Here is a 22,546-nt window from a genome sequence, read left to right on the forward strand (position 1 = left end):
TGGCCATAAAATGTCAAAAGTAGGTCACAGAAACCCAATTTTTGGTGGAAAACAACCTCCGAAAACCCAGGTGCCTAAACTGACAAAATTTCACATAAAATGTCACAAGTAGGTCATCGTGACCTACATTTTGATCGACATTTTTTAAAGACCCAAGATGCATCTACTGAACAAGTTTAATGATCGTAGGTATGAAGGTAATCAAAATATGCGTTTTAAACAATTCTGAAAACAAATGCCAGCAATATTCAGAAAGTAGGTCACAGTGACTTACTCTTTCATAAATATGTTTTAAGGTCCCAATATGCACTTACAAGATTTGATGATTGTAAACCTCCTAGTGTCTGAAATAATGGGATTAAATGTTTTTAAAAGATTAGTCATAAAGTTCAAAAAGTAGGTTACGGTGACCTACTTTTAAGTTGAAGTTGTTCAAGGACCCAAGATGCATTAACCGAGAAAGTTTGATAATCATAGGCCTTAAAGTGTCCAAAAATCCCTTCAAATCAATATGACAAAAATGCACGCAAAATTCAGAAAGAAGGTAACCGTGACCTACTTTTGAGCTAACATGATATGAAGTCCTAATATGCATCAACTTACAAGATTTGATGATCCTAGTCCTTATAGTAAGCAAAATATACACGTTTTTATAAATTGTAAAATTAGGTCAAATTTAAAGTGACCTTTTGACCACGCCCTTTGCCCAAGGATAATTCCCCGTGCAAATTTTAATCTTTGACATATCCTGATCCTTGTATGTAAGTTTGATGAAAATCTGTCCGGTGGTTCTGGAAAAGAAGATTTTTTAGCAACCAGTACTTTTGATTCCTGATTATTTCTCCTTGTTTACGGGTCCTAACTCCTATTTTACTATAAATGGTAGCCCTTGGGCCAAGAATACACAAATTTGACAATGATTGGTCAAGGGGTTCTTGCGTAATGGCCCATATTCTAAAAAGTTTACGCACACCGCACAAATGACCATAGCATTAGCTCTTTAAGCCTTTGGCTCAGAGGAGCTAAAAATGTTTATTTAACATTATACTTTCAAAAATTGTTTCTTTGCAATAAACTTGGTTGGTAGATAATAACATCTCTTAACTATTTCAAGGCATAGGAATTCGATTTGGAGCAATTTCGATTTGATCGGTAACATTTGCACCTAACTATTTTACAAATTCAATCTATGTGAATCCTTATTAAAGTTTACCTTGTTTTATCTTGTTTTATATGCAGCTGGTATGCTCCAGCACATACGACATTGTCTTCACAGGGGCCTAGCATCGTTTTTGAAAGTGGGGGAAGGGGTGTGTTTATGTGTGAGGAAGTGTGTGAGGGGTTGTAAGAGGGGTGACGCCCCTTTCCACTCTGCCCAACGCACGGTTACAGGGGTGTTATTGAACATATTTAATACATCTTATATAATTTTGTGAAATATATTACGGTCATCTGTAAAATTGTGTTACGGTCATAATATACCAGCTGGAATGTGTTTGTTACAATCATCATGCTGCAAAATTTCAAACGCGTTTATCTTTTATTTTCCTTTGTTTGGGTAAAAACAACTACACTTGCGTCGAGATAACATCGATGTTCGCAAAATGATATTTTAAATTGCTCAGCTTTATTGAATAATGTTCGTAATCACTGTAGAAAATCTGCACCGATTATATTGGTTCGGCAAACATATTTTGATAACCGTAATATATATTACGGTCATCGGCTTTCCTACAGTGCGAGGGCTAGCACTACACAAATCTATTTGTCTAACCCTGATTCTGAACACAAAGGATTTGATCCAAGCAATGCATATTAAAAATCTCAACTCTCCACTTCTAACTATTCTCAAAATACAACTGACAAACTATAATGATGGATGAGGTGATCCCCATGTGCCGTTCTCCTAAAGTAAAACAGTAATAGGAATATAACAGGATTTAATAATATAAAAAATGCAAAAATCGAAATAAAAGGAGTTTATAATTTCTACTTTTTGTCTAGTTATTCTTGTTACGTATTGTTATCTCTGTATGAAAACGTCAATATTTTCCTTTTTTTAAAGGGACAGTTTACCCGTACATACCCAAATGCGTTATCCATGTATTTATTGAAAACGGGGAAGTGGAAAATTCCAAGAAACATAATCAAGAAATCCTTCAGCTATCGATCGATTGAATTCATCTACGAAGAAGTAGGTATACCAACTAAAAAATATATAGTGTAAAAATGTATCATTTTAGTAGCTGTCAGGTTGGGAAGTATTTATCAGTGACATCATTCAGCATAACACATGAGGGATTCTAATCTCAACTCATACATGCATCATTAAACTTACAACATACTCTTATATACCACCATGGAAGTTAACAAAGTGGAGATATATATTTTGACAATGTAAGAAATCAGAGAAAAACAGAAATTAGCCAAAAAAACGTTATAAAATCTTACAGTCAAGATATATATTTGGTTAAAAAAGCAACAATAGAGTTGCAACGCTTCAAAATGTAGTTACAATTTTCACAGCAGAAGCAAAAATGAAACAGCTTGCATTTAAATATATCAAATAAGCTACATGTATTAACAGTGTTTTTTACAACATTTCGGACTCTCTCTTCTGTTGAAAATCAATAAAAATATGGAAACTAATCACCCATTTTTTTGGATATTTTAATCAAGTGCCATTATAACACACACAACAACAAGGTTAAGTAATTCACTTTTGTTGGATTCCGAGTCATATTGGTATTCCATTACCTGGTACCTCTAAGGCTGAAGGTGTTGCAATAATGGCTCTCCAGTGTAAAAATACACCTTTAAAAATTCCTTGTACAGATCTTAGATATTTGGTTGAATTGTATATTATCTTTGGCAATTTAACTTGGATTTCATTTATATAAATAAACTTAATACTATAAACTACGGATGGGACATTAAATGGTGCCCCATGTCAAGGATTTCAGCCCCCTTGGCACGCAAGATATCGTTTATCTGGTTTTCGAAAAAGAGAAGGATCACTGTGGACCGCTAGAGTAACTATAACTGCTCGACACCGATCGTATATAATTTTCCACCGAGATAATGCTGATATATTGCCGAATCAGCATTAAATAGCAATCATTCAGTACAATACAAGTTAAACAATTCCATCCCTTACCATTTGTAGCAAATGACTGAGCAGTTTAAAGCAGGTCTTTGGAAGGAATTAGAACCAATGACAAAATCAGCATACAAAGCACCAAAATGGAGAGACGATTTGTCAGGTAAGACTTTATTTCATTTTTAGCTCACCTGAGCCAGGCTCAAGTGAGCTTTTCTGATCAAAATTTGTCCGTTGTCTGTCGTCATCGTTGTTGTCGACGTTGTAAACTTTTCACATTTTCATCTTCTTCTCAAGAACCATTGGGCCAATTTCAACCAAACGTGCTACAAATATCCTTGGGTAAAGGGGATTCAAGTTTGTTCAAATGAAGGGCCACGCCCTTTTCCAAGGGGAGATAATTATGAATTAGAGAAAAATTAATGGCATTTTTAAAAAATCTTCTCAAGAACCAGTGGGCCAGGAAAAATGAAACTCATGTGGAATCATCCTCAGGTAGCGTAGTTTCAAATTTGTTCAAATCATGACCCCCGGAGGTAGGGTGGAGCCAAAATGGCCGATCAAAGTTTTACATAGGAGTATATAGGGAAAATCTTTAAAAATCTTCTTCTGAAGAACTACTGGGCCAGGAAAGATGAAACTCATGTGGAATCATCCTTAGGCAGCGTAGGTTCATGTTTGTTCAAATCATGACCCCCGGAGGTAGGGTGGGGCCAGAATGGCCGGTCAAAATTTTGCATAGGAATATATAGGAAAAATCTTTAAAAATCTTCTTCTCAAGAACCACTGGGCCAGGAAAGATGAAACTCATGTGGAATAATCTTCAGGTAAAGTAAATTCAAGTTTGTTCAAATCATGACCCCCGGGGGTAGGGTGGGGCCAAAATGGCCGATCAAAGTTTTACATAGGAATATATAGGAAAAATTTTAAAAATCTTCTTTTCAAGAACCACTGGGCCAGAAAAGATGAAACTCATGTGGTATAATCCTGAGGTAGTGTAAATTCAAGTTTGTTCAAATAATGACCCCTTGGGTAGGGTGGGGCCAAAATGGCCGATCAAAGTTTAACATAGGAATATATAGGAAAAATGTTTTAAAATCTTCTCAAGAATCATTGAGACAGGAAGGATGAATCTCTCGTGAAATTATCCTCAGGTAGTGTAGATTCAAGTTTGTTCAAATCATGACCCCCGGGGCTAGGGTGGGGCCAAAATGGTCGTCCAAATTTTTACATTGGAATCCATAGGGTAATCTTTTAAAATCTTCTTTTCAATTACTTTAAAGCCATGATTAGTAATATTTATATAGAATAATCCTCAGGTAGTGTAGATTCTAGCATGTTCAAATCATGATTCCCTGGGGGGTTAAAATTCAAACCCCCCCCCCCAACCTCAGTAAACTTTCAGTTCTGATCTGATATGTGCTTTTTCCTAGCCGATTGCCGATGTGCTCAGGTGAGCGCTGTGGCCCCTGGGCCTCTTGTTTTTTTTTTATTTTAACAGCTTTATTAACTGTACAACGTACTCCCCCCCCCCCCCCCCCCCCCAGTAAAACATAATTCAAGCCGCAATTTCTTTTCAATCCGAAAAAGAAAGTCACCCGGATTTTTTAAAAAAATCTTTATCTGTTTTTACAATACTTAAGAATATGTACTTGAGACATATTTTCTACCAAAAAACAAGATTAAATTTACACCAGGTGGTAGATTTCTTCTACTGTATTTTTATTGATAATGAATTTAATTCCAATTTCTGACTAAATAGAATATACAGTATACTTTTTATATGTCTTGTATATTTAGAACAAACGGATTCAGAAGATCAATTCTTATTCTTTTCTCTTCATAAGTGTATTACATTTGATAGAAAAGAAAAACTGAGTTCGAAGTAAAGGATGGAACGTACATGTATCCTTTATGAAACGGTGGCGTATGAAAATTCATCTTCTGAAAAATAAAAAGTATATATTTCTGAGATACATCAAAAGTTTACTTAATAATAATGGATAATAATTAATATTTTCATAATAAATATAGTGTAAAAAAAACTTATCTCATTTTAAAACATCACAGATAACGCTTATCTTATGCTGATATCTTAGGTTTGATGAAAGCGAAATCCATTTCTGTAAAATATATCAATGATTGATCTTTTATCGTGTTAAATATCAAATCTTAACAAATTACGACACTTCAAAGAAATAGTGTATGAATGTAAAAGAGATGTTAACGAGCAGTTATTGATCTCGAAAATCTATTTTTAAAATATCAAACATTTAAAGAAGGCATAATACACGGACTCTAGCTGAAAATTTCAAATATGGGATCAGTCGCTTTGGAGGAGTAATCTTCCACTGTAAACCAGTCTTACATGTCGTGCGCCCTATGTATTGATTAGGTAGGTGAACCTTCAGTAAAAAATGAGCGTACAAAACAAATCGTTTGAAACAAGCCAGTAAAAATTGGAAGCAATATTAGATAATATTTGCTAACAAAAACAATTTAACAATCATTCATTTTATGAATTGTCGACTTTAAACAAGGTTGTTAAATGTCTTTAAGGAAAGCCAATACTTTTACGGATCCAGTTTTAATTTAACACATCAATATAAACCTTTCATTATCACTTGTCTACTGAAACAAAGCATTTTTGGATGATTTAAAATTATTAAACATGTATATATTTGTTGATTTAAGTGTCTTTGTATATTCAAAGCATTTAATTAATATACATTATTTTATGGAAATCAACACTTTGCTCTCTGTCCATAGGATCTATGCGAAGTTTAGTACATACACAGACATAAGCTCTTAATTGCTTGTATGGACCTAAAGGTTTATCTTTTTATACAAACTAACTTGAGATCTATTTTTATTGATTTTAATCTTATATCATCTTTTTTAAATTTTACAATTTTTATAATTTTTCAAAGATTGAAAAAATTGATAATCCAAAATGGGCGTATATGTGTTCAATAGAATTTTCTGTTTGTCAAACATAATAAACTTAAAGGCACGTGTCTTTTTAAACTAAGATATAATTCTGAAAAGTTCTAAAGAAAAAAAGCATATAAACAGGTTAGATTCTTAGAGCTATTATAAATAAAGATATTTTGAGATTTTTTTTTGAAGGCTGTGGATAAATTCAACATCAATTTGTCATAGTTTACTAATAAACATTTTGAATATTCTCTTGGCAAGTGAATAGTTTTTATTTTTGTGCGTTTTAACAAAAATTTTATATGATTTGGTGCATACCTATATAGAATTTGATATCACACTTAATGTTCAATATGGCTGTTGAATTTTTAGAGGTATGTACTCTGAGACATAATGTATGAAAAAAATTAACCTGCAAAGATGTCTTTTATGGGCAATATTGTTAGTTTATTACTTATTCAAGTTGTTAAAATTTAAAAATCATTAGTTTGACAAAATTTTGAAAGTACGGTTCTACCTTAACATCAACTAATCGTTGAGTTCAAATAGGATTTGGGAAAAACATCATTTTAGTTGATAACGGAATACATGTAGTACATTTAATTCTTAATTTATTGTCTATAGTCAGTAAAACATACAGATACGAAACAGATATAGCAAATTATGTGGTGTCTTTTATTTTAAGTTCATCTGGATATATATCGAGTCGTCATACGAATGATAATGATTATTGCTAAGTGATAAAACATCGTTGATATATCAGAATGTTGAATTAAAGGTCACAGCTAGTAATTCTTGTTGGTTAAATGAAAAGTATTGCAAAAAAATTATTACAGTAATTAGCTTCATTTCGAGACTTTAAATAAGGATTCACATGCAGAGAAATATTTTCAGGCTGAGCACTTGATTTGCTTAAATTGTATAAGATGTTCGATGGATTAAATATTGTTTTAGATTCCCGATGATTAATTTTTTCATTCGATATGCTAGATCTACAATACTCCATTTCTCTAGGATCCTTTAGGGGCAATTTGATTGTATCCAGAGATATTAATGCTAATAAAAAGGTAGACGTTATGAATTTGGCTATCATATCTTAAATGATGACTGTCCACGATTATATTCAAAAATTCTTCATTTTTTTCAACAAAACAAAAGTATACTTTGAATATTATGATTTATAACTTCAGGTACATGTAGTCAGTCCAGGTACATGTAGTCAGTCTTCTATGAAAGACATTATTGTAATGTAAAGTTAAACAAATTGAATACACCCGTCAAAGATAAACTGTTTTTAAAAACAGGACATTTGCTCTGTTATTTCTAATGTTTACGATTCACCGAATGTGTTCAATTGTTGAAATCTGCTCACACCACTGAGCAGGGACTGACAAAATACTGTGAGATCATTTCCTTTCGAACATTTTTACTCTTAATTTTTAGCTCTACTGGTCAGAGACCAGAAGAGCTTATGCGATAGTAATGCGTCCGGCGTCCGTCCGTCTGTCTGTCTGTCTGTCTGTCTGTCCGTGTGTCTGTAAACAATTTTTCAAAACGCTACTCCTTCTACAATTTTAATCTGATTTCAATATAACTTGGCACACAAGTAGACTACTCTAAGATACATGGAATAGTGCATCGGTTTTTGATTTCGATGAACGGTGTTGCCATGATTACTAAAAATAGAATTTTCTGTGAAATTCCTTTAAAACGCTTCTCCTTCTACAGTTTTGGTCTGATTTCAATATAACTTGGCACACAAGTAGACTACACTAAGATACATAGAATAGTGCATCGGTTTTTGATTTCGATGAACGGTGTTACCATGGTTACTAAAATAGAATTTTCTGTGAAATTTCTTTAAAACGCTACTCCTTCTACACTTTTAGTTTGATTTCAAAATAAGTTAGCACACAAGTAGACTACACAAAGATACATAAGATAGTGCAATGGTTTTTGATAAGTACAAACCAGTAGAGCTACAGTCTCGACAGAGACTTCTGGTTTAGAGTATAGTTTTAATATTTTTCATTAATATACGAAAATATTGCCACTTTGTTAAGGATTAAGACCAAAGTTATAATTTGTGAAAGTGCAAAGACATGTCAATCAAACCCGAACAGAAAATCGAATTTTTAATAGCTTCGAAATGAAATAAGATTTTTATTCTATTTTCTTTTGAAATGATATTGTAATCTATCAGTCAAAAATTCGGGAAAATATTAACTTTAAATCTCTCTTTTTGCACCTTTAAATGAACTATTTTTTTTACAAACATTCTATAACCCATTAACTTTGATTAAGTGTCTTATTCATGATTTTATTATATTTTCCGTATATTTCCGTACATATAAATCTGTATATGAACAATTCAACTCTAGAAGTATTATGGTGTCTAAAAAATTATGCTATCCTGATGAAATTTTCCAAAGTAATTATGAAAAGGTCTGGCACACATAGTCTCAGATTTTCTTCAAACTTGGTATATGGTATCTTCCTAGGTTAAAACTTGTATGTATGGCATAATTTTTTTCTGGACATCCTCTGTTACCATGGTAACCGGGATACAAAATTTCTGACATATAGGGCTAATTTGTGTATGGCAATTTTGCTAAAATCACACTTTTTACACCATCTGTGCTGAACCCATATTTAAGATTAGAACTCTGTTGCTAATTTCTTATAAAACTACAACATCAACACTTTCAATGGATATCTTTAATATGTTTAATAATTATTTGAAAATTTTGTAATACTTTGAAAACAATGGCAAAATATCAACTTTTCGAAATTTGGGAAGAAAAATAAAAAAATTAGCAGAACTTTCACAATTTATCACCTATTTCACCTGAAGGTACTAGTCACAAATAATGAAAATATTCAAAAACATTCATGGGCAAATAACAACAAATGTTGACTATAACAAAATGAAAAATCATAAAATTGGCATTTTGCCAAAAAAACAGCTTTGATTAACATTTCATATAACAAGATATATTTTTCTTTTTAAAATAAAAATTCAAGGAATTTAAGCTTAAAATTTGTAAAATCAATCAGCTGAACCATAAAAAAATTATTTATTCATATCTATAGGCAGGAATATGATCATAAATATACCCCCCCCCCATTTCTAGCACAATACGAAAATAATGGTCCTCTACTACTGATTACTGCAGTTAATAAGTCTGCATCATAATTTCTAAATTATATGCTTTTATAATATATGAACATTATCCAAAACACAAAAAAATTACATAGTTAGCTGCTACGTATGATAGAACAAAAGGCTACAAAGTATTACAATTAAGACAAGTACTGTTAGCTTGTGAAATTTTTTTTCAACCTTTATCAAAATTATCAACTGCAATGTATTTTAATTAGCAAACCTTTTCATATGAAATTTAAAGAAGCTCTAAACAATACATGTGTATCAAAAAGTGATCTGCAGACTTTCAAGTAAGGAAAAAAATATCATATAAAGGTATGCACGTTGAGGCTATTAGTTCACTTTCAACAAGTACATGTACCTGCATTATTTCTACAAGAAAAATGTTATGAATTATTCATGAACAGAAAACCCTGTTGTTGACTATTGGGAAAATTAATGTGCATATTAATCAATTACTTATTCTTTGTCTAAGATAATGCTATTAAAAATATTTTAATCTATTACAAATTGTGAAATAAATGGTAAGCAACCATTTTTATTCTATCTGACTTCTAAGGGGAGATCACTCTTTCTGTATTAAACTACTCCTTCAAGTAGAGCTCATTAATGTGCTGTTAAGAGCTTCCTTAAATAATGACCTCACTGAGTCACTTAGAAATATGGTTGAATCTTGAGGATTTCCAGTATGGAGACACACATGAATATTCTCATTTCCAATTTCATCTTCAGGAAAATCACTCTGACAAGCCAGCTACATTGCTCCTCATTTGGGAAACTAAATTATTAGTAACAGACATCATGATACTTTTTAAGGAAAAAATTTAATGCCATATCTCCAACTTTTAAGGCTTCACCGTTGTTTGGAGATTTTATGATATTCAGCTTTGCACTTTACTTTGAACTTCATGATGTTGCATCTCCACTCATATATTTAAGATGATTTTTTTCTACCTGCACAAGTAAATACAATTTTCAATATCTTCAAATGAAGACAAATATCAAACTGAATTAAATACATAATTAAATTGAATGCATAAATATAAAAGCAAACCCTAAATCAAGAGGTGTTTTTCTAATGATCATTATGACAGGTGTTCATGTTAAACATGTTTTCTTTGATACATTCATATATTATTATGATTTTAAAAATTATTTTGATCAATGAAAGAGAAATGAGCAGACCATTACTACATGTAGTACTGTGTTTTTCTAACAATTTAGATTTGATTTTTGAAACCGGTTACCTTTAAGAGAAATGCATCTATAAGCTGTCCCAATTCCTGAAATTGTCTTTTCCAAAATTAACTTCAAGGTTTCATTTGAATTCTGTGATAGCCATGATTTACATGTGTATATGTTCCTGTTCCTTTTCCTTTTCATCCTCTTTGGTGAATCCTTTGAAAACAAAAAAATCAATATAATTTAATTTTTGTTAAAAATCACTAAATTCAAGATAAAAATTAATTAATTTTATAATAAAAATCAATCTATATATTAATTATTTTTCTGTCAACATGATCAAAAGGAAAGTCATATTATCCTTACAAAGATATGTACAGGTCAAGCACTATATAAAAGAGAGGTTAAGCAGATGACCGTGTACGTGTCCCTAGGGAAATCCCATATTTTTATGCGATTTAAGTCATCAGTTTTGCATACCGCGTAATTCTACAAGTTGTTCACAATGTATAGACTCGCAAGTACGTGTAGGTGAGAACTTGTAGCTTCTTAAACTCAAACTACAGAATATTTATTTTTCAGCTGGTGTTTGGTATGAATTTGAGTGTTTATAACGTACATCCAGTGTATCTTTTTTTATTTCAAGTCATAGATTTATTTGATACAAATGGATTGAAAAGTGTCGTGCTGAAATGATGTTTTACACATACCGGTACACGTGCAGATTGTTAAACAGAACACGATGTAAAATCACTGCTAGGTTTACATGTAGAGGTAGACGTACACGGTAAAATGCTTAACCTCTCTGTTGACAGAACTATTTCCTTTTAGTTTCATATATATGAGTATGTGTATTATATAATATGGCTGTAATGTATAAGGATTTACTGTTATACACAAAGATTTCATCGTACCATGATTTTTCATCTTCAAATATTTTTATACACCTGGAGTTTTTTTCTTTTCTGAAAAGGGAAACTTTCACTTAAGGTTAAGAAGATTACATTGACTGTATAATGTCTCTTAGTCTTTAGAATTTTTTAATACAAATATGGAGAGACCCACCACTTGCCTTTAGAGAGATACAATTTTTGTCCTATACTTGTCACTCACGACCATTGAACAGTGAGGGTTTTTTTGTTCCAGTGCCTACTGGCTACTGCCACACGGAACCTAAGTGTATATGATAGCATCCGAAGGGCTGGTCTCCACGTCCCACAGTGGGATATGAACCTGCGATATAAGCATTTACTCCTTAATTTGCAATTCTAGAGCAGACGCTCTAAACACTGCACTGCGCAAGCGACTTGGAAGTTGCTTTGAAATATAGGCCTACAGCTATCTACCTAGCCAAATCAATTGATTGTACTGGACCTGGTTATATAAAGAGATTGTGTCTGACCTGATTCATGTCTTCATGGTCTGCCACCAACATGTATTTTTATGTAATTATGTATGTAAATGTACCGGGGACAGTCAGGACAGAGGTCCCTTCAGGTGTCACAATTTTCATAGCAGAGGAATCTCGGGTTACATGCATGCAAGCCAATAAAATGGGGGAAAAGGTATACATACTTACCATTTGTAATATTTATAATTACCTCTTGTCTTCTTATGTATTATATCTTGGCCCTTTTTCCTTCTTCCACACTGCCAATCCTCACCCCGGACCCGCTTTGATAAGTTTTCTCACCAAACTATTTATTTACCACTACAAGTGCCTACATATTGTACCTCCAAACGCTAGAGAGTAATCCAAGGGAAGTAATTTGGAAGCAAAAAATGCTTCAAAATGCAGAAAAAATGGATATTCACCTTTGAATTTCTTTTACACATATTATTTGCCCACCAATTTTTTAATTGTTTAAATATAACCAAATATCAACCTTTCATGTTTTTTTATTGCTTAATTTGTAGATGGCTGCATTTTTTTGTTTTAAGTCTGTAAAAACTGATCAAAATTTACTATATTTTTTGACATTTTGCAATGCATAACATGACCACTTACGAGTGTAAAATTAAAACTGAACTGTAAATATTGTTGTTTGAATCTCTAGTATTGGATAACAACAATAAACACAAATTAAGATATCTCTGTTCATTTCTAGACATGGTTTTTCATGAAAAGTATAGATTTTCATGATTTACAAAAATGAGAAAGTTTGTATCCCATTTCTATGGCATTGCAAACCTTAAAATACTGCGAGGGAAGATTCAACTTAAAATTAAAGAAAAAAAGTCTCTGAAGACGTCTTAACTTATACCGTCACTTCCGGTCAAACTGAACGGAAGATCATATCGTCTTTGCTTTGCATGCAAGCTTTGTTCTAGTTATGTTTTTATTTTTCTATATGTCTGAATATTGTAGATTCAGAAGAAGAAGATGATGAAGATGACTCAAATAAAGGTTAGTGTCAAAAATCTAAATGCCTAAATCAAGCTATGAATGTGCTAAAATCACCTGACTGACGCATCACGTGACAACTCTAAATATAAAAAATTAATTGTCCCCAATATGTAGTTATTAACCATAAGAACAGTTATTCGATATAATTAATGTACTTAAAATAATTGCCATTCTGATTCTGAATACATTTTAATCACAAACAAGAGGCACATGGGCCACATCGCTCACCTGAGAATCTTTGACCATTCTGTTTTTTACCAGATTTCCCCCTTGTAATACATATTGTGACCCCACCCAACCCCATTGATCATAATTAAAAGAATTTGAAATCTACGCTGCCCAAGGGTGCTTCCACATAAGTTTCAGCTTTTCTGGCCCAGTGGTTCTTGAGAAGAAGATTTTCAAAGATTTTTCTTATATATTTCTATGTAAAATTTTGATTCCCCATTGTGGCCCCGCCCAACCCCAGGGGGTCATGATTTGAACAATTTAGAATCTACTCTATCCCAGGGTGCTTCCACATAAGTTTCAGCTTTATTGGCCCAGTGGTTCTTGAGAAGATTTTTTAATGACCCCACCCTATTTTTGTCTTTTCTTGATTATCTCCCCTTGTGAAACTTGGCCCTTTATTTTAACAATTCAAATTCCCCTTCACCCAAGGATGCTTTGTACCAAGTTTGGTCAAAATTGGCCCAGTGGTTCTTGAGAAGATTTTTTAATGACCCCACCCTATTTTTGTCTTTTCTTGATTATCTCCCCTTGTGAAGGAACTTGGCCCTTTATTTTAACAATTCAAATTTCCCTTCACCCAAGGATGCGTTGTACCAAGTTTGGTCAAAATTGGCCCAGTGGTTCTTGAGAAGTCGAAAATGTGAAAAGTTTACAGACGGACAGACGGACGGACGACTGAAAAAATGTGAGCTAAAAATGTCGATATTTCCATTGCTCACCTTAAAAGTAGGTCTACACTCGCACTACGTCATATACGAATAGTAAAACCGGAACCACACTTCCTTTTTCCGAGATGTGATTTTTGAACTATATTGGATTGACTTTTACTTAGCGTTTTAAATATCCGGTAACGATTTTGCTCGAAGTCGCTCGTGTCAACAAACGTACAAACACTGAGTGATTCTACACTAAATTAATTAAAAAGAGAAGACTTGGAACAACTTTCGGTTGACAGAGAAAAAATTAGGTAATAAAACGACATTTCTGTGAATGATACATGTGTAATATGCCGCGCCGATAACATGGACTACGAACATGCTACATCATGATCAGTACATGAAAGTCGGGGCGAATATTGTCAGTGGCCAAGTTAAAGCTAATAGTGATAATTCGCAAGAAAAGTAATTACTACGATTTCACTTAGACAAATCTGATTAATTTTATTCATCAAAAATTACAAAATTCACTTTGGAAAATAATTATTTCAAAAGACGCATATCCCCCCACCAACCGGCTTACCCAACAATCACAATGCAAAATTATCTTTAGGCTAGAATAATTATTTTTATATGAAAGAAGTTGATTCACTTGCAGCATACTTACTTTCTGTAACAAAAGCATCCGGTTTGTGAGAATCAGTCAATCACGTCCATTTTCATTGTCTCCAATTTACAGACAAGTGGTGTTTTAATGTTTTAGAGTATTATAAGATAAATTTTAGGGACAATAGGTATTGGGTGTGTATTATTATTGTTTTAAATATGTACAACTTTGTTAATACAAGTATACGCTCAAACTTTAACAGTACTACAGGAAAATGTGACAATATATTATTTTTGGAAGAATGAAATTATGGGGGTCCCTTTAGTGTAGAGCTCATACCATGAAAAGTAATGCGTCAACATATCATTTTTTTTAGCTAATTCTTTTTGTTAAATGTTTTTTAGTAAAAAGAATGCAAATTTTTGAAGTTTGAATAGATTAATTTTTCTAAAATGACCGAGATTGACATGTGAAGCATATTTTCTCATATTTCATTTTGATACGTTAGCCTAACAAAGTGCAAATAATTATAATAATTCATGCAAAAAAATGATTGTATATGGTTTACTAACTGGTTTCTACTCTATTTTATGTATTAAAGTTGAATATTTAGACTTTAATTCATTTAAATACAACAAAATCTAGGATAGGTAATTTTCAGTATTTTACATTTCGGGGTATGTACATGTACTCCGATAGGCAATAGCGGAAAAGTGAACATGTTGACGATTTTTCTTGTGTCTATTAATTGCTGGGATGTATAGCTAACTTATAAAAGCAGATTTTTTAAGATTGAGCCCATTTAGCGCCGAGTGTAGAACTACCTTAAATGTACTGAAAGGGAAGATTCAACTTAAAATTAAAGAATGTAAGTCTCTGGAGACGTCTTAACTAATACCGTCACTTCCAATCAAACTGAACGGAAGATCATCTCGTCTTTGCTTTGCATGCGAGCTTTGTTCTAGTTATGTTCTTATTTTTCTATATGCCTGATTGAATGTTGTAGATTCATCAGAAGAAGAAGATGATGATGACGCAGATGACTCAAAAAAAGGTTGGTGTCAAAAATCTAAATGCCTAAATAAAGCTATGAATGTGCTGAAATCACGTGACTGACGCATCACGTGATAACTCTATAAAAACTTAATTGTCCCCAATATGTAGTTATTAACCATAAGTACAGTTATCCGATATAAACAATGTACTTAAAATAATTGCCATTCTGATTATGAATACATTTTAATCACAAAAAATGTCAATATTTCCATTGCGCACCTTAAATGTACTGAGAGGGAAGATTCAACTTAAAATTAAAGAATAAAAGTCTCTGGAGACGTCTTAACTTATACCGTCCCTTCCGGTCAAACTGAACGGAAGATCATCTCGTCGTTGTTTTGCATGCGAGCTTCTAGTTATGTTCTTATTTTTCTATATGTCTGAATGAATATTGTAGATTCAGAAGAAGAAGATGATGATGACGCAGATGACTCAAAAAAAGGTTGGTGTCAAAAAACTAAATGCCTAAATAAAGCTAGTAATGTGCTAAAATCACGTGACTCTCGCATCACGTGACAAACTCTAAATATAAAAAATTAATTGTCCCAGATATGTACGAGGGGTGATCAAAAAGTTGGCAAACTAATTGAATAACTTCCATACAAGAAAAAATATTTAGTTTTAATGTTGATTATATTTTAAATTAATCCTCCCCGATTTTAATGCACATCAACCACGGTTCTGCGCATGCGCGAATCACGTGATATTGGCGGTCACGTGACCCCCTCCGTAGCGTTCTGTCACAAAAGTTGAAAGATTTTTCTGAGTTTTACATTTCTTTCCATGTGAGTTAATTTTTATGACAAGAACAGTTCATTTGTCAGAAATGGTCATATCTCGGCAACAGAATGGGTGGATAATAATATCCTTTCCAAAAATAAGCATGGCGACCATTAAAACACAAATCTTCTGTCTCTGGAGAGACCTTTATTCAAGGTGGATAGAGAATGGGTGCATCCTTTTTATCATATCTAATATGTTTAAAATCTAAAGTAAACGATATCTTAGGTATTTAATACTTATATCATTGTTCAAATATTCAACTATTTTTCAAAGTGCTAATTGGAGGTCTTTGATTGCAAATTGCTTAATTAAAAATTCATATCTTTTCAAAATTGCTTTCACTGGGCAAGATGACAAGTATCATTTTTAACCATCAGCCTTGCTTCATTAAAACGATTAATTCAATCATTAATTGAATTTATAGGAACTAATTTATCTCAATAAACTGTCTACAAATTATTATATGATACTGTAGAGAGATTTCTAAGATATTACAATAAATTGTACAGTCGTTTGTTGAACGAGTTCGACAGAGACAACCATTTTTCGTCACAAGTAACCTAAATAGTGACGTCATTTTCACATTGTGACGTCACAAACAAGGATAGAAACTTTTTTCAGCATATGCTATTTATTGAACTTGTGTATGGCTATGTGTGTACTGAATTTCATTCTAATCTGAGTTGTGGTTTTGATATAGAGATAGTTTGCGAACTTTTTGATCACCCCTCGTAGTTATTAATCATAAGAACAGTTATCCTATATAAATAATGTACTTAAAATAATTGCCATACTGATTATGAATACATTTTTAATCACAAAAAATGTCCATATTTCCATTGTACACCTAAATGTACTGCAAGGGAAGTTTCAACTTGAAATTGAAAAAATTAAAGTCTCTGGTGGCGTTTTAACTTATACCGTCCCTTCCGGTCAAACTGAACGGAAGAACATCTCGTCTTTGCTTTGCATGCGAGCTTTGTTCTTGTTATGTTTTTATTTGTGTATATGTCTGAATGAATATTCTAGATTCAGAAGAAGATGATGATGACGCAGTTGACTCAAAAAAAGGTTGGTGTCAAAAATCTCTTTTCAGTTCTCAAATGTACTATTGGGTATCCTCATGATAAGGTTTATATCTGTAAATTACTTTTATATACCACCTAATTTACATTCTTTAAATTTTAGTCGGGGGACTAGATATTAAAACATCGGAGCTTTTTGGATTAATCTTTTTTGCCCTACTGAAAAAGAAATATTTTGAAGGTGCCAAACAGCTGATTGAGACGGGAAGTGTAAGTAGATCATTAGTATGAAATCTGAATAAATATTAAATGTTGCAAATCCATTTGGATATTTGATACCTATTAAGGTAGTCCGATTTTTTTTTTCAACTATCAATTTGCAGAGTATCATGACAAAATATTTTGTATAAAAAGTCCACTTTCACCAAGACTCAAAACACTAAGGAACGATTGAACATTACATCTAAAATTCAGAACAAATCTTTAAATTGCCAGAGTATATATTTGAATCAGTAAAGCAAATATATAAATAACACCAACAAAGTAAGTAGTGCAACTAAATAACTTTTTAAGATCAACAAGGTGGTAGATTTTAACTCGAATTTCCTCCATAAAAACAAGTCATTGATTGAGAGAGTTCACTGCATGCACCGTTATGAAATTGTACATTACTTGTTTGGCGAAGATCTGGCTGTTTTTTTTTTTTTTTTTTTTTTGTTTCTGCTTAAAAGCAACCCTTCTTGTTTTACGCATAATTAATCCGTTACTTTGTTTTCACTCTTTATAACACCGCATGTTACATACATTTTTAAAGCGTTTTAAAGGTCAGGGTCATATTATAGAGGTACCTGTACAACTCGTCCTCAGAGGAAAACAGTCGAAACAATGGGGGTTTATTTTTTGCGTAGTACATCATCAAAAAGTAGTATAATGAGCCACCTTAATAAAACATGATCACACATGACGTTCTTCCATGTTTACAACCATTTATACCCAATTTTATACTAGAGTTCCAACAAAAGGGGGATATTAAACAATCTAGCTCCATGACATTTGTAAAAGGGGACTAAGATAATGAGTAAAAAGTGATATCGAGTATCTAAATCAGGTTTTCCTTTTTTAAAAAAGATATATATTAGATTTAGCATCTTTTTTCATTTGAATATTATATAATATTATACAGAACATTGTATACTTACACATAATACATAATAGTGAGGGAAATATGGAAATTTATTCACCCATGAAAAGTTTAACTTTCCCAAGGGCAACACCCGAGGGGAATATAATTTTTCATGTGTGATGAAATCTTCATATTTTCCGAACATTCATGCAATAATTTTTTTTATTATACCGAATCAAGCAATGCATTAAAATAATATGAATAGAAATGATCATGATCATTTTTAATAAATTTATTTAACACACTAAAAGTTCGTCTTAATTCAACAGCTGTTGAAGTAAATTGAGAAACATCATGAAACTTCTGCTATTTCATATCCTCTCTAAAAAAAAATACAAACTGCTTTGTATCATAGACAAGAAAAAGTGTTAATAATTTTAATGAAAAAATAAAATTTGGCAAATTGAGAAATATCACAATTTCACAATAAAAAACCCATTTTAATAACAGCCAAAATTAACAAATTGATCTCAGAAATATCACAATTTAAATTAGTGTCTTACAGGCACGCTAAAGATCCCTCCCTGCTCAAAGGCCGAAAGTGCCGAGCATAGACCTAAATTTGCAGCCCTTCGCCGGCAATGGTGACTTCTCCATATCAGTGAAATATTCTGGAGAGGGACGTTAAACAGTATACAATCAATCAATCAATCTTTGTTTAACATAAGGTAAAAAATATTTGATTACCTGATATAACATTTTTATCACAGTACAAGTACTGTAAATGTTTTAGACTCTAAAATAAAAAATATTCAGTCTTGTAACAGTAGATAAAGCAATGGAAATCAACATTCAAGTTCATTACTTGTGTTAATTTGGACTCGGCAACTTCCAGGTCCTCTACTAGACACACCTAACTGATTTTCAGACACAGGCGTTCTTTGATCAAATTCAAAGAGAACATTGGAATAATTATCGATAGGGTCAAGTTTAAAGTCCTCTTCAAAGTCAATGGCTCAGTCACTCAAATTTTCTGAAACTATTTCAAGAACTACTTTTACTTTTAATTTGTTGTATTTTGGTGTCCAAGGATTGCACTTAGGTTTTCTGATATATCCCTCTTCTTTCGGCATTTATAAAGGGGGAGTATGATTTGAGCGACGTCTCATATTTATGGCTGAAAACTTTCATTATATGTCGCCCACTGATACCAGCAACATCTAAAACAGTGAAACCTGTCGCACACAGAATGGTTTCCCCACATTTGAGACATAAAGCTGGTCAACGTTTTCCCTACAGATGTGTTTACATATGTATATACCATCGTCAGGGTCGAATGAATCTCTGGGTCTCTGTCACATATCATTCTTATTGGGATTCAAATTGGATGAATACTGTATACAGGGAAATTTTCGTCCCCGTTTTATTTTCGCCCCTTTCGCCCTATTCTCGATTGGGCGAATTGAAAATGGGGCGAATTCAAATTACACAGCATAATTTCTTAAACAGAACTTAAACTGGGCGAATTTAAAACGGGGCAAAATTGTTTGCAAGTGGAAGAGGGCGAAACTAACCCTGTATACAGTACTTTTGAAATGAAAACACAGGAAAGATTTTGTTCTCTGAAAAGACAAAAGCAATAATTAATGTGTATTCTATAAAATACTAGAGACCTCTTATTACAGTATATACATTATTGTTTAAATCGTTAATATTTATTATTAATTACATGGTAACTCATACATTCGACCATCTGTAACAATCCCCGCTTCATTTGCTCTGTGATTCTTATCCAGCTCATCAACAGACTTATACACATACTGTCTACCAACATCATCAATCTTGAATGTGTGTCTTGTCATGGATATTAAATTTTCTCAACCTCTTTTGCACAGGTACTGAGTTATTTCAAACCAAATTTTTCTCTGTAAACCACATGGAGCATCAAAATTAAATAATGGGTGTCGACGTTGTACAGTTTCTGGAGGTCTTTCTCAGAAATGGGAGGGGTAATCAATTTCCCCAAGTCCTTTTCTTTTCAAATCTGTAGAAACTGCTTTAAGGTTTCGTCAAAGGTCAACATGTCCAAAAATTTATTTTTACAATAGCCCCAAAACTATGTGGGGTATAAAGTTAAAACTTTTACAGTTTATAAATTTTTCAATAATTAACAGATAGAAAGTATCACTTCATAAAAAAAAATACTTGGAAAAAATATTAATTGAGAAGAATTCTTCTTTAAAATGCATATATTATCAAAAAATACACCTAATTAATTCCGCGCTCTTATTGAAAACCATTATTGCAGAAACAAAATATGTTTATCAATGAAGGGCAAGTTGGACTTGGATAGTCTCTGGAAAGTTGCTTTCCCTGTTTATTTTGTCCAAATGTTAAGAGTTAAGAGCCATTCTCTGTAATGATTTGAAATTTTATATAGGAGCTGTGGCACGCATAGTCTCAGAATTTCTCCAAACTCTCTATGGTAAAAGTCATTGATACCCTAAACTGAAATCAGGCAAAAATTGGTTGCTATGTTTTATAGTTACCATGGCAACACGCCTTAAAGTTTGAAAAATGGCATTTTTTAACATGTTTAGAGCCCCATAGTTAACATTTGCGGCAAAGCAAACAATTAGCAATGACTGTTTCCAAAAGTTGAAGGTCAGATGTCTCAAATGCATGATAAACATGTTTGGTAAATCAACTATTACATACGTTACTATGGTAACAAAGTATTCAAAAGTAAAAAAAAATATTCATTGAATTTTATGAAGTCATACACGTAAAAATAAAAAGCAATTATAGGATAAAATGTGACCAAATAATAGAAAAAGAGCCTTGAAACATATACCAAGAACAAAATATGATATTTCATTTTGGTTGGCAATGGTTGCCAAGGTTTTTATACCACAAAGAGCCTTCAAAGTAACACTATGTATGTTTAAATCTGATCCTATCTTTTAAAAAAGCACATTTCCTCATAACTATTTTTAAAGATGTTGGTGTGCTCCTATTTTTCCCATTTGAAAAAATTCAGATTAGATTCGTTAAATAGAGCGTTGCTATGGAAATAAGCAGAAAATATATGCTTAAAAACCTGAAAAATATTTTCTTTCCTTGGATACATACCCTTAAATGTAGACTCCCAAAACTTTTATGATTGATATTTATGAACAGCTAACCTGACTTTTAATTTTGACTATCATCCAATCTCTAAGTGGATGCAAAAATATGGCACACAGGGTTTAATATTGATATAAAGTTCACAAAATCGAACATTTTCCCTTCTTTGTAACCATAGCAACAGTGTTCTTTTCTTCATCAAATTTTATCAATATATGATATTCAACTTCAGTTCTAACAGATAAGTACTATTCAAACTGAGTCCTTTAATTTGTTTCTTGATTAAATGGCAATTTAATTCTTAATACAGCGATAAATAATTTAGTTTTAAGCACTGGTACTTTGCTTCCATGGTAACACTGCAAAGTAGCAATTATACACAATTTTTTTTATGGTTTTGGTGTTGCAAGTCCTAATGATGCATATTTGCCAGTCTTGAATTTTCATGTTTTTCCTCAAGACAGTAGCATTAACCCAATCTTAGTTACTGGTTTTGCATGGTTACACCATGTTACCATGGCAACCATAAAAGTTATTTGTAGAGTAGTATTGCTTATACTGTCTTATATACTTTAGGTCAAACATTTTCATTGTTTTTCTTAAGTCGTTGATTGAGTTTGAGAATGTAACACCTACCATTAGTGAATACGGAGTGTTTTAAAGCATATTTCAGCATTTTAAATGTATTCCAAATGTACCCTTGGTTACCACTTAGAGATATATTCTAAACAGTTTCTTTACAGTATAAGTGACAGCAAGGTGTTATGTTTTTGTTAGAATGGTTTGTTTGCTTTTTCTAGTTTTTATTAAGCCACAGTCAAGATTTAAAATGGCTGAAAATCTTGATTTTTCAAACTTTTCCGGCTGTTGCCATAGCAACCGAGACACGTAGCAACGAAATTTTGTTTAATATTTGTTTCTGGTGTCAAGTACTAAGCATGGGTGAAGTTTCATCAAAATCGGTGACCATGCGTGGCAACGAAGTTCAAGTGGTTACAGAGAATGGCTATTAAGACTTGAAAGTGAAAGTACATTGCAAATGGCGTATTTTATAGGGGTCTTCTCTGTATATATGTCATGCTTTCAATAACAGCCTTTCAGAGACCATTCACGTCCAACTTGACCTTCAATGATAAACATATATTAT

At 32.4% G+C, this 22,546-nt stretch overlaps 1 protein-coding gene and 1 long non-coding RNA gene across 2 annotated transcripts in view; one reads left to right on the plus strand and one right to left on the minus strand.

Moving 5' to 3' along the window:
* Positions 1 to 10,031: 10,031 nt before the first annotated feature.
* Positions 10,032 to 12,298, minus strand: LOC134264656 (uncharacterized). Its single transcript, XR_009991593.1, has 3 exons — positions 11,987 to 12,298; positions 10,451 to 10,601; positions 10,032 to 10,157 (listed from the first exon to the last, which is right to left on the minus strand). It is a non-coding gene; the product is annotated as an uncharacterized LOC134264656 (long non-coding RNA).
* Positions 12,299 to 12,381: 83 nt separating this feature from the next.
* The window catches only part of LOC134264659 (transient receptor potential cation channel subfamily M member 2-like), a 48,513-nt gene continuing 38,348 nt past the window's right edge, over positions 12,382 to 22,546 (plus strand). Inside the window, exons 1-6 of the mRNA XM_062746922.1 lie at positions 12,382 to 12,397; positions 12,754 to 12,792; positions 15,293 to 15,340; positions 15,740 to 15,784; positions 17,155 to 17,196; positions 17,314 to 17,420. Coding sequence (XP_062602906.1) covers positions 12,382 to 12,397; positions 12,754 to 12,792; positions 15,293 to 15,340; positions 15,740 to 15,784; positions 17,155 to 17,196; positions 17,314 to 17,420 — 297 coding nt within the window. The remainder of the gene's footprint in view (positions 12,398 to 12,753; positions 12,793 to 15,292; positions 15,341 to 15,739; positions 15,785 to 17,154; positions 17,197 to 17,313; positions 17,421 to 22,546) is intronic.

Source organism: Saccostrea cucullata, unplaced genomic scaffold (genome assembly GCF_032062105.1).
Source record: "Saccostrea cucullata isolate Sc308-1 unplaced genomic scaffold, CSIRO_AGI_Scuc_v1 ctg1162, whole genome shotgun sequence".
Classification (NCBI taxonomy): domain Eukaryota; kingdom Metazoa; phylum Mollusca; class Bivalvia; order Ostreida; family Ostreidae; genus Saccostrea; species Saccostrea cuccullata.